Below are 13,714 nucleotides of genomic sequence, written 5' to 3'. Positions count from 1 at the left end.
CCTCAAATAAATAGAGGCATCAGAATCTGAACGAGAACAAGACAAGGGATGATGCATGCTAAAGGAGGGGTTTGTCCGGGGGTTCCCTCTGACTCATGGAGAACCCTTCTCTATGAGGTAAATGAAGCAAAGCTTAACAAAGGGTTGGAGAAAGTGGAATCACTAACCCCCCCCCAGAGGAGACAGATGCAAAGGCGGTTGAGATTCTAGAGGAGGAGGAAATGAAAAAACACAGGACGTCTGGATAGGGCGACTGATGGCTAAATAAGGTAGATTGAATTGATGAAAGAAGATGATAGGATGCAGGGGGGCCTAGCTCCACCCCCTGAACCACAATTAATAGGTTAGCATAAACCGCATTGAATGCAGTAATTTTAAATAATGTTTTAAACATGCTGAATTGGATATACATTCCACAGTAATCCATTATACTTGGGGCTTGAAGTTTTCAAGCCCTAATTATAATAGATTACTGTGGAAAACTTTTTATTTTTTATTTTTTTAAACAGATAAACGTGGGTTTGGCAACGTGTTTTAAATAATGTCAATCATTCACTACTCTTTCTACGTAAAGAAAACGGCTTTCAGAAGGCAGGCAGTGTGCCAGTGTCGGTGTGCAGTGTGTCATCAATTTTGTGCACTACTACCCCCCCCGAAATGAACAAACAATATAAAAACTTAAAAATTGAAGCCCTAATTATAATTAAGGGAGCGTGCCATCCAATGTGAATACAAGTGAAATGGACATACTGTGTTATAATAAGAGTTTGCTGTATCTATTCTCCCTGCAGGCCCTTTTGAAGGGGCTGAACCTGGGCAGGAAGAAGTTTGAGTTCTCGTCGTTGGCCGTGGCCCTGGCGCTGGAAGGCAAAGCCAGTCACAGAGAGCTTGCATCACGGCTGCTGTCCGACCTCGTGGGCAAGGCCCTGAGCGAGGACGATATCTCGAGAGCCTTCGATAAGATGCTGAAGGACCTTCCTGACCTCATCCTGGACACTCCTGAGGCGGCACAGGTAACGTCCTCCCAGCGCAGAGGAACTGTATCGTGATGTTATGTAATGTGCTAGTTTATAATGTGTTAACTTGTAGTGTGATATTTTAGAATGCGATACTTTGTACTGTGATATATTTTAACAATTGTAAGTCGCCCTGGATAAGAGCGTCTGATAATAAATAAATTCTTTCTTTATCCTATATGTGTGTTACAAAGTGGATTTGGCCAGGTCGGTGTCGGCTGGTATTTTTTGGCAAAGCAGATGAACTGAAATGACTGGTTTCACACACCCCATTTACATAAAATAACATTGGGTAGTTCAAGACTATTGCTAATCGGCATCTGTGAAAGCAGACCCAAAAATTATGTATGGTGGTTATGGATTCTTTCGCCCTCTCATTATTGATGTGTTGCCCACTGAGAACCATCACATATCCTCCCTCCCTTCATTCATTCATGTTTTACATACAAAGACCGTTTATCCAGTTGTGATTTAGCACAATTTTAACAGTATCTGACAGGGTGGGGTGGGTGGGGTGTACACGTTTTCAAACAGTTCTTTTTATCAGCAATGCACAAAGTGTATTGTGTATAGTATCCAAATGTACCAGTCATTTTACAAACAAGAAGATACAACTGGGGAGAACTTCCAACTTGGAGTGTTAACATCTCAACATGATATAATGCATGATAAGGCTACAGACATGGGTTTACAACTTCTGATAGATAGCTGTGTCGTATACACATATTGGGCTTCATTGTGTATTTATATATTCAGTGCTAGTACCAAAAATCATCCCCCTACTTCTGCAAGATAAGCCACAGCATGTGTTGATATACCCCAAGAAAGTGACACTGCCAGGCTCTGTATAGTGCACTGAACTTGCCTCTCTCTCTCTTTTTTCTCAGATGCTGGGCCAGTTTATTGCCAGGGCGATCGCAGATCATGCTCTCCCAATGAATTTTCTTGACCGCTACAAAGGAAGGGTGGACTGTGACCATGCAAGGTGAGGGCAGAATTACAATTCTTCATCCAGGCCAGCGCATGCGAGCGGAGTGAGAAGTGGAGCGGGACCATTTTGCTAGGAGTGTGGAGTGGAGTGGGTGAAGTGCCTGAGTGGAGAGTGAGCGCGAAAAGCCTCTGGCACGGCACCGCTCCCGCTCCAAAAGATGTTTTGCAAAATAAAAATATTTGACACTGTACGTATAAGATATGATCCATAAACGATGCAGCTTTTGCGATGCTCTGACACTATTGCGCAGTCTATGAAATCACCCTGTATAATTAAAGTTAACAAAATAATATCCAGTTTTATTACAACAGCGAAAGCCGTTGTGTGCTTGTATATGAACCGTGTTAATTGCAAATTTCACAAAGCTTCTACAATTTTAAAAAAAACCACATAGTATGTGCAAAAGGGTCAGTGTATGTTAGGATCCCAAGCTTAAATATGACCCCATCGGCCTGGGGTTAAATTACTTTTTTAGATAGCTGAAGTCATGTCATGTTCTTGGGGTTGTCTTGCGAATGATCCCATCGAGGTGCAGAAGATTCACTTTACCCAAAGTGTTTTCATCACTTCATGTAAAAGTGAGATTGAATTGTTCTCCATGGAAATAAATACAAAAAAATTAAATAATAAAAAACCCATTATTGCTGTAATAAATAATTTGCAGACCTTTTTTTTATTTTTCCAAGAGTGAACGCGTCAATTATAGTTAGCAAATGTGTTTTTGACAGAAATTAATGTTTTAATAGTCAGTTTTACTAAAAACATAATAGTACTTACTGGAACCGGATCCCTGATATTTGTATCCGGTTCGTTGGTACCAAAGCAGGAACTGGGTACCCGATTTCAAAGAAACCGGTTTGCACATCTCAACATTTTGGAAAAGATTTACACTAGCAGTGGAGCGGAGCAGACTGGGGAAATAAAAGCCTTGCAGTTTCAAAGAGGAATAGAGCGAGGGGCGCTCCACTCCGCTCACATGCACTGATCCAGGCAGGCCCAGTAAGTTCTTTGGAGTATACTGATTTGTGAATTATTCTCTCACTGTGACAGCAAGTTGAGTTTGATTAATTAAGTTTACAGTTCATGAAATCTAGTTATTTTGATTACATGAGAGTAGCTGCTATCTACTGAAGAGTATGTTTATAAACACTTAAACAACATAAAAACTTAAATAGTTTTGTGAATAGGACCCTACTGTCTGTTCTATAAGTTCCCATAGTAAAAGCACAGCAAAGTTTAATAAGGCTTAGTGAAAGCATAGGTAAGCATAGTAAAGAATAGTAAGGTCTGGTAAAGCATAATAATAAACCATGGAAAAATCTTGGTAAAACAAAAAAAAAAAAATGTCATGCAAGAATACTGTGGTAGACTTTTATAAGGGGTATAGGTAAAACTTACAAGGACTACAGTTAATTCTCAGTTACTGGACAGATGAACATTTCTCCCACTTACTGTGATAACAGCTGCTTGATGCCAGAAATCTTTCTAAGTGCATTTGCACGCATGTATGCTGCCATGTGACTGAGGCTTCTGTACTCTAGAGAGAGAAGTGCTTTAAACATGGCCACACAGACCTTCCATTTTGCATCCAAATCCATTGGACATTCATGCAATCTTACAAAGGAGCCTGTTCCTACGCAAATGGGTAGAGAAGTGGAAGTTTAATATAGCACTGATGTGCTGAAATATCATATTTCCTGTGAGGCCCTGCCTGGGCAGTACTGAGGCACAGGGAAGATTACTGACCTGCTGGTCACACAGGGATTACTTTGCATGGCTCTCTGGGGGATCCTATCTGATGCAATTGGCTTTTTCCCTTGCTTGGATCTGATTGCAGGCCCCCGGAATGGGTCGCTTGAGTAACAGGAATAATGTACATGCAGCATACTTGTATTTTACCTACTGACTTTTGTGAAGCTCTTTGTACAATGCTGCCCTCACCCGACACTACATAAAAGTAGCAGAAAGACAATAAGGAGAGTAGATTGGCTGTTTAGTGCATGTTGTTACAGGCATTCACAAGCTAATGTAAGCCTACAGACTATAGGAGCTGTTCAGCCATGTCCCAAAAAAGATAAAATCCGTTGCTTATGGGTTTTGCTACAAAGGAAGCATGGTTCAGTGCTTTTTTTTTTTTTTTCCTTAGCGCAAGTTATCGAGTGTATTATATGGAGGCTGTCACACTTACAGATATAAAGAGAGACAAAGAAAATAACTTATTCAATTGTGCTGAAACTTGGTAAAGACATTCTTTTGCAGAAGTTATTTATACCTTGTTTCCATGAGCCTGGATTTACCGCCAATCTGAGGTGATCCAGGTTCTCCCGCATTCCTCCTGAACCCCCATTAATAGTCTACCCGAGTTGAGTGAAAAGACTCTATTTCCATGTTTTGAGAGTTTGACAGATGTTGCCGGTTCTTTCCCAAAAAGCCTTGCGGCTAAGGTCACATTAATTTGTTTACAAAACCGAAAGGATGGATGCTATTGCTTTACTTCTGATAATCCTAATAATTATTTGCAGCGTTTTGTTACAAAAAAAAAAAAATATATATATATATATATATACGAATATGAAAGCACGGAGAAAGCTGCTCCCCCCGGATGTGCATTAAATGTTTACACCCACTCGTCACTTGGTTGGTCAGTGCTGTGATGTACCTCCACCCGTCTACGCTTTGGGGAAGGGTCCAAAAAAAATCAGGGCCAGCTCGGATTGGCAGTGGGTTGGCTAAATTAACATGGAAACGCAGGATCAGGGGCACCAGGGTTTTCAACCCGGGTTGAGTGGTGCATGTAAATGAGGTATATGAGTATCAGAATCTGGTGGTGTAGGAGGTATCTGTCAGTCTGTCTGTGTCAGTGTTCTGTTTTGACATGTGCTTCCAGTGGATGTTTGTCACGACCTTGTTTTTTTACAAAAAAATGTTGTTGCAGAGCTGCACTGGACCGTGCTGCGGTGCTGCTGTCTATGAAGCGAGAAATCATGCGACTGGACAACGTGTGGGGTGTGGGGGGAGGACAGAGACCTGTGAGGCATCTCATCAGAGAGGTAGGAACAAGGCGACCTGAAGCACACAGCAGCAGCTTGTTAACAAATAGGGTGCATTTTTGTCCTTGGTTAGTCATGATCGCAAATGTAGCCTCTTTTCTGCAGATGAGCCAGAGGGCAGCATGTTACATAACTTTGCTGTTTCTGCAGTAGACTGCCAACTTGTGTTATTTCCTATCCTGCCAGGCAGTATTTCCCTCTATAGGGCACCTTCTGCCATACGGAAAGAGAGGCAGACCTTGAGCAAGATACAGCAATTAAAACCACATTAATCCACGCAGTCAGTAAATTTTTTTTATTTTTTATTTTTTTTGCTGCAGTTACTTTTATTTAAGAAAAAGTTTATGACCTGCCCGATATCACCGTTGCTGTGTGTGCTCGCAGTGTTTCTAGATAGATTGGAGATGTTTTATTTTTATTTTTGTATTGTGATATTGCATAAAAATAGAGAGTAGCGTGCTGGTTGAATGAAATTAATTGTATTTTTAGTTCATAATTCATTAGTGTGCCAGTGCGTTCATTTATTGATCATCGACAGAGATTGTGATAGATTTATGTTTTTTTTTTTTTTAAATGTATAGATTAGCCGTATCCTAGAATTCTGTGCAATATATAGAGATATATGTCTCTTTTTTTTTATTTTATTTTTATATAATTTAAAATAGTACATAAGTCCAGTTTAAGATTTCAGTTGGGATCAATAAGAACCTTACAGGTTGGTTGTGTGTTTGTTTTTTTTGTTTTTTTGTTTTGTTTTTTTGTTTTTTTTGTTCTATGAAATGTTCTGACTTTATGATTCATACAAACCTCCAGACCTGTGTTGTGATCATGGTCAGTGGTCACATTTTGAATAAGGACCCTCTAGGGGGAAAAAAAAAAAAAAAGTTGTGAAGGTTAAAGCCCCCACAGAAAACTAAATATTTTAGATATCGGTTCTAGCCTGGAGATGCCTGCCACAATACAGAAATATCATGGTTCCTGGGAGCTTTTTGTTTGCAGAGTACACATACCATTTGTTTTTATGAGACGAAGGACATACTGCTGCTGTGAACAGTGCTGCCTGGCTCCCCCTGCTGGTCATGCAATGCGCTTCGTCTGTTTCAGGTGAACCTGCTGTTGAAGGAGTACCTGGTCTCGGGGGAGGTGTCCGAGGCAGAGCGCTGCCTGCGGGATCTGGAAGTGCCTCACTTTCACCATGAACTTGTCTACGAGGTTGGGACAACTTGTTTTAAATTTTTGTTATCGTTCATTTATTTATTTATTTTTTTCATATGTAGCTGTATCTCACTAACTTCGCTGAAGCTGTGGACTGCCTAGGCATGGTCTTTTGTTTTCCTCATTCCTGAAAGTCAAGAGACTCTGCAACCTTCCAGCCCTGTAGTAGTCAGCATTGCAAATCAGACTGTGCATGTATTAAACTTGCTCAAATTAGCTGAACAAGCCTCTTAGTATTTTTTATTGAGGTTTCGAAATTCACTGCTACCACACTGTAGATCTGCTTTCTGTGCAACAGTTATTGGGACCTGACCCGAAACCTGAAACTCCCTTTGCTTTACATATGACTTTAGAGTGGTGTCAGGGGGGGAACCCAACACCTGCTGCTAAGGAAGTCAATCTACAGTGCTGTGGAAGGAGGATACATTAGCCTCTCCTCATTTTAAAGTCTGGAAAACTATACAGTATGTTAAATCCTTCGCTGCAGCCATTGAGTTTATCGGTGTAGTTTTTTTGGTAAGACCTTTCGTTTTGTGAGACTTCTTGTATGAAATCAATGACTGTATTTTTGCTGAGGTTGTATGATTGAGAGCCAAAATAGCCTGAGGCTTAACGTACATTGTGACATCTGCGGTGTTCCAAACCGAACTTCATCTGCACAGATCAATGCCATCGTCCTGGTTCTGTTCTTCGGACAGCACACTGGGTAGGTCTCTAAACGTAAACAAATGAGTACATGGGTGAATTGAATTAAACCAGTTGGTTAAATAGCCTCAGCAATTGAGCTGTGTTTGACATTCTTATGTACAGCAATGCTCCCTTTTCTGAACACTTGTAATCTTTATTAAGCTTGTGGAGGGGACAGTTGCAATTTTCTCTTTTTGAATAGGCACTAATCTTGAAGTACCTACAGTAATGTTTAGACTGGAGACACACTTTAGGACCAGCAGCCATGCACACAGCAAGCAGGCATCTTCACCCCTCACTGACGGGTCAGAATGTGTAACGACAGAGCAACACGTTCTAGGAAATTCAGTGTTTTCATGTGCAAGAGACACATTTATTGAACGCTATCAATGTCCTGCTACACGGCTACGTAATTTTCCATTCCGTAAACACTTTAATATGTTTTTGGTGTGTTGGTTGGTTGGCGTGTTGGTTGGTTGGTTGGTTGGCGTGTTGGTTGGTTGGTTGGCGTGTTGGTTGGCGTGTTGGTTGGTTGGTTGGTTGGTTGGCTAGTTGGTTGGTTGGTTGGTTGGCTTGCTGGTTGGTTGGCTGGCTGGTTGGTTGGTTTGTTTGTTTGTTTGTTAGCGTGTTTTTGTTGGTGTCTTGGTGTGTTTGTTGGTTGGTTGGTTTGTTTGTTAGCGTGTGTTGGTTGGTTGGTTGGCTTGGTTGGTTGGTTGGTTGGTTTGGTTGGTTGGTTGGTTGGTTGGCTTGTTGGTTGGTTGGTTTGTTAGTGGGTTGGTTGGTTTGTTGGTTTGTTTGTTTTGTTAGCGTGTTTTTGTTGGTGGGTTGGTGTCTTGGTTGGTTGGTTTGTTTGTTTGTTAGCGTGTGTTGGTTGGTGTGTGTGTTTGTTTGTTTGTTTGTTTGTTTGTTTGTTTGTTTGTTTGTTTGTTAGTTAGCGTGTTTGTTTGTTTGTTTCCCCTGATCAGGCTGTGGTGATGGTTCTGGAGTCCAATGGAGAGACAGCTGTGAACATGATGGTGAAGCTACTCAAAGCATTCTGGGAAACAGGACTCATCACCATTGACCAGATGAACCGAGTAAGTGCAAAATTAGTTTTACAATGTAAATTTCAGATGCTAATGGCCATGTACACAAAGCATTGATCACAGTGCTTAAAAAATAATTGAAGAGGTTATTTTAAAAACGGTCACAACTTTTTCAGTTTAAAAAAACACCAACTGAATAATTAGCAGAGGCAGGTAACGCATGCATACCTTGTCTTGAAGGGATTCCAGCGTGTGTATGACGAGCTGCCAGACATTAACCTGGATGTACCTCATGCCCACACCATCATGGAGACGTTTGTGGATCTCTGTTTCCAGGAGACTGTTATAACCAAAGCGCTTAGAGATGCCTGTCCTTCTAGGTGAGCACCAAGCTTTCTTATGGACTGGGACCAATGTATCTTGTGGGATTTCATTGTACTAATGTACTGTATATGCTTATGTAATTGTACACATGGTAACCTTGGATTATGATTGGAAATGACGGTTACGGTATAAAGACAAAGCTTTCATTTCATACACTGCAATACATTTTACATTTTTGTGTTTGACCGGCCCCAGATAATTCTAGTAATACTGCATTTAGATATTTATGCTTGGTATGAACTGTGCTCTGCTTAAGCTCTCCTGCACACCCTTCAAATCTAGGAGCATGGGCTTGTATTCGCTAGAGCTGTAACTTTGGTACATGCTGATAGTATTATCTGGCCATACTACTTCCAAGAAACTTTTCTGAACAATTTTTGACAACGTACTGGAGCTCAAAAAAATATTCCCACAAGATGGTGCTGCTGTGCTCCAGTATTTCATCGGCAAAACCAAACAGAACAGCAATAAAGTTGCACTGTACTCTATGTACAAAACCTATTAGTCATCTGATTTGAAAAAAACAAACCAAAAAAATAATAAATTGCAGCATTATTGTAAACCCTGCATCCTCAGGAGGCTTGTGTCATAAATACAGAGTGGGTGTCTGTTTTATTTTGTGTGTAGACAAAAAAACATCCCACACACTTCATGGTTAAGTATGATGTCACCATTTATTTATTTATTTATTTATTTATTTATTTATTTATTTATTACTGTGGCTGGTCTAAAATGTTTGCCATGTCATGCTAACCTCACGCATATGACAAAAACTGTTACAGCTGTTTTTTTGTTTTCTTTTTCTGGTCAACCAGGGGACGCAAGCGCTTTGTGAGTGAGGGGGACGGTGGACTCATCAAGCAGTAAAACTGATTCAGCGCGTCTGTGCCTGTCCTAGCTGACGAGGGGAGCCAGCTCAAAGACAGCCGACACGCAGTACCCTCCCCACCCGGCCCTTCACAAGCACAGCAAAGGAAAAGGCAACGCTTTCATTCAGGGGAATGTGAAAAGGGGAAACACTTCTCCTTTTTTTTCTGAGTTTGTCGTTCCACATGCTCTTTACAAAGGGAGGCAGTTGGGGCAGGGATATGGTTGTTATGGGTTTTTTTCTGTTTGTTTTTTTTTTGCACCAACGACTGTCCTTTTTGTATTTCATTGCATGTTATTTGAGTATTCATTCACTTTGTTAAAAAACAAAATACAGTACTAAATACAGAACCAAGCTGATGATTGTAATGCTAAAAGAAGTTAAGCCAAGTAGATAAACGCTGTGGCTTGTGCCTTCATCTATGTAATCAAGTCAAGGGGACGGGTTGAAGCGTCTATCTCCTTGTGGACTTGTAAAGTGGTACTTAATGTTAAATTACTTAACGTTATAAATTAGGCATTTTCTGGTAGGAATTGGAGGTCCAGAAGGTTCCATGGTTCAGTAAAAACTGTCCTGTGGTCACAGTGGCAAGTCTCAAGTACTATACTGTACGGAACTGTACTGCAGAATTCAGGGGTAAGTAAGCATTCCGTAAAAGCAAATGGTGAAACCGCTAAAAGGAGGGAAATAGTTATACTGTAATGTTACAGCAACAGAAATCCCTTGGAACAATTGCAAACACCATAAAAGTGAAATAAAAAAAAATTAAAAAAACATTAAAAGTTATTTCGTTTTTAATATTACTCGGGTCCCTCTCTAAAACTAGCTGTCTAAAATGCTTCTGTCATCTGGCAAGGGACAAGATAAGAGATTCATACTAAAGAACCTCAGGACGGTGGTCTACCTTAAGCATTTTTTTATGTCTACATTTAGCAGAAGACTAGGGGTAAAGATTGTGTTAAATATAGTCTACCCTCAGACTGGCAGGGAAGCAGAGTACAGCACTGACTGTTTCTAACAGTCACATACCATCTGTAGCTGATGGCCTAACTAGACTCAACACTGTTAAGGATCACATCTTTAAATACACCTGCCATGGGGCTAGTGACAGCAAGTGAAGGAATATGCTTTCCTGACAGAAATACTGACCTCTACATTGCCAAGCACCAGCATATGTTTATGTATGACTTTCTCCACTCCAACGCCGCCTTTTTTGCTTCCTCTAATGTCTGACATGGTCTGCAGTCAGTGACATGATATGACCTCTAAGCTATTGCTGAGGTGATATGACCTAGGAAGGAAAAACTCCTGTCTGAAAGGACGTTTCAGGACTCCCTTGTAAATGAGGTCTCATATTGTAACGACTGAAAACGCGTGTGTAAAATAACTACTTTAAATAGCAAACAAAAGTGAACAGCAGGCACAATTTATTGAACATGTTCACTTTAAGTGAAAAGAGAATGATTTTAAATGAAAAGAACAATCCTATGACAGCATGTAGATTCATGCAAGCATTTTGCATCATCTCAATCCGATTCTAGAAAAACATTGCTCATAAGGCTTATTTTAATGGGGTGTGCTGCTGAGCTAGTTGTAAAATGACGGGTCCTACTTAACCAGACTTCTGGAAGCTCTTTATTCCTATCCGTAAACACATGTTAAATACTTACAATGCCAGTCTTAATATACTGCATTCAAAGATCTTCATCTGTAAACCAGAGCAGCTGTAAGACTTCAAAGTTAGTTTTAGCCAAAAAACAACTGGAAAATAGAAAGGAATATTAACACGTTTGTGTGTTACACATTTTAAAAAAAGGCTTTAAATACATTTAGTATAAGCCAAAGATTTTTTGGTAGGGATTACATTTCCTTGTTAATTTGTTTGATTATATTTGCCTCTCATTTTCTTTTGTGACTGTTGCTTTACATAGTGGGTTTTTTTTCCGTCTTTCTGTAGCCTGGGTAGCACATTTTGTTATACCAGTGGTGGTAGTCACTGTTCCTCGTCTTTCTTTCGGGGTTTGTTGTCACATTTATCCTGCTTTTGTATCCATGCACACCAATACAGGCAGCTACAGTATTACATTGGGTCTGTTTACTATCTCCAAGAGAATGTCTTCAGGTTAGACTGATCACTAAACTACTGTATCCTGAATGTATCAAAGAGTTACCAGCACAGCATCATAACCTGTTCCCCAGATTGTGTGTGGGAGGGTGGGGGTTGTAATTTTGCATATTTAGCATTCTGTTTAAAAGAAATCCGAGCTGTTTTTCATGATAAAACTACTTTTAAAATGTTTTAAATGCATCCCTCGTCTATCCCAACAAAACAAAGTTTCCATTGCAAACCTACAGCGACCGCTAGTCTGCACACTGAAGCTGCTAACTCTCCCCAATTGCAGGCATGCCTCTGTGTAAGAAGCGAGCAAGCTAGCCTGCATATTTGTGTAAGCTAAAATATTTTGCTAGTGGTGTAACCCTTAACTGACAACCTCTAAACACTTAAGTCAATGGAATGTGAAACAGAATCTAAAAAAAACAAGCATTAATATATCCATGGCTATTAAATGATGTGTGTTTCCTTATCTCTTGGTGATAACCTGCCCCTTTCTGTGGCTTATCAGTTGTGTTTTCTGATGCAACTTTATGAAGCATGTTAAACCTGATGGAATAGTTCAGTAAATCCTACATGTAGTGTAATGTCAGTTGCTATAGGTAGGCTTTACTGGATGTGGTTTGAAAGAATCACTTGACAAATACGTAAAACCACAGTATGTTATACCCTCATTGTTAACTTTGTATTTCAAAGTTAACTGAGTTTTGCTTCATTAGAGTGCTTAAATAACAAGTACACCTTCTACCAGTCAGTCCACTTCAGTCCCTTTACCCTAGCTGAAGAGTTTTATTGAGTAACATGAGAACAGGACAGTTTTAACGTGTTCGTTTTTTTTTTTTTTTTACATGTATGTATTTACACACTACTGCAGACTGGGACCTAGGAGTTCCATGAGGTTCCAATGTGATTTTCTGATGGCATATGTTGACATACAGTTCTAAGATAAGGACTGAAAGGGGTAATGACCAGTTTTTTAAGAATCAGGATTCACTGTCAATAACTTGACGTGCAGAGTTTCTTTGTGAGCAAAACACACAGAAATTCATCACGTCTGAAAACAGTTCCTAACAAAAGGAAATGGAGAACCGTCAGAAAACGCAACAGGGAATCACACAATGCACCAAAAAAAAAGTCTATTAACAGGTTAGAAAGTTGTACACGTATGAAGCTCTTGTATTATCGTAAGTAGAATTAGTCACTCTAACAGGTCTGGGGTACTATGCTGTGCTGTGGTGCCCCTTGTGGGTGGCCCTTTGCTGGAGCATATGGGTCGGTCTATTCAGCCTGAATTCATGTCAATGACTGGTGAATTACTCATCTGTTGGGATGTCACATTCCTTCTCTTTCCATCCTCCTCTTTCAAATACATTTTTCCATTGTGGCTTAGGAATTAGAAGGTGGGTGGACATACAATTACACAGTTAGCTCTTTTATGCCAGAAAATACTATCTGCATGTTCATCTGAGTGATTTAACAAACCACTTGCCCCCCTTTTTTAAAGATACTGTGTCATTAAGGAGGGAATGAAGGTTTTAGAAACCAATCCGTTTGAAAAAAATAAACTGGGGTTAAAAAAATAAAAATAAAAAAAATAATGGGGATATCTGTAGCAATAGCTTTGCATATCTGATAATATAAATAGCATTTAAGGTTTTTGAATATATCTGTGGTATTTTAAAAGTAACCAGCCCTTTTGGTGTAAATACCTGATCATCCTTTTGAAAGATTATTGCATTTTTTTTAACTTTTTGATTATTATTATTTTTTTTTTTTAAGCGTTTTATAAATGTTGGGTTGTTTTTGGACATTTTGTTAAACGGAGAAATGTTCTGAGTTTTACAAAATCAGTGACACAATTTTCTTTCTACTGGTATTGTAGGGGTTGCTGCTTCCCTTGTGTGTCTCTTGCACCTCAGCCCCAGAGAGTCATTTTGTTTATGGTAAACTGCTTTATTTCCGGGATTTTTTTTCTGTTGCAAGCTTACAGCTGTGCTGACATTTTGGGACAAAAGTTGAATAAAAGTTGGTTTAATCCCAGTGTGCAGTGTCCTTTTTTTTTTTTTTTTTTTTTAAATAAAAAGTCCATCTCTTAAGTGTATGGGAACATCAAAATTGTTAAGTGAAACGTTGAGTGTTCACAGTTGGCAAGAACAAATACATCTACATTTTTTTTTTTTATGATAATACGCTCACCATCAAAAATAAGTAATTATTTTCTGCAGCTATTTTCTGTGGCATGACAGACAGCATCCAAACGCTGGCTGACCTACATTCGACTGGTATGCGGTGGTGTCTTAAGATCAAAAAAACATTAAAATCAAGTTGGTTAAATTCCAGCAAGGACCAGATTGGTCTTTCACGG

At 39.7% G+C, this 13,714-nt stretch overlaps 1 protein-coding gene across 1 annotated transcript in view; it reads left to right on the top strand.

Annotated features, from left to right (window-relative positions):
* The window catches only part of LOC117421191 (programmed cell death protein 4-like), a 41,273-nt gene extending 27,884 nt beyond the window's left edge, over positions 1-13,389 (top strand). The window contains exons 6-12 of the mRNA XM_059034147.1: positions 792-1,013; positions 1,904-2,001; positions 4,943-5,057; positions 6,162-6,269; positions 7,925-8,035; positions 8,225-8,364; positions 9,184-13,389. Of these exons, the coding sequence (XP_058890130.1) occupies positions 792-1,013; positions 1,904-2,001; positions 4,943-5,057; positions 6,162-6,269; positions 7,925-8,035; positions 8,225-8,364; positions 9,184-9,235 (846 nt within the window). The 3' untranslated portion in view covers positions 9,236-13,389. The remainder of the gene's footprint in view (positions 1-791; positions 1,014-1,903; positions 2,002-4,942; positions 5,058-6,161; positions 6,270-7,924; positions 8,036-8,224; positions 8,365-9,183) is intronic.
* The last annotated feature ends 325 nt before the right edge of the window (positions 13,390-13,714 follow it).

The sequence above is a fragment of the Acipenser ruthenus genome, chromosome 1 (genome assembly GCF_902713425.1).
Source record: "Acipenser ruthenus chromosome 1, fAciRut3.2 maternal haplotype, whole genome shotgun sequence".
NCBI classification, from domain to species: Eukaryota; Metazoa; Chordata; class Actinopteri; order Acipenseriformes; family Acipenseridae; genus Acipenser; species Acipenser ruthenus.
This window is presented reverse-complemented; position numbering and strand designations above follow the sequence as displayed.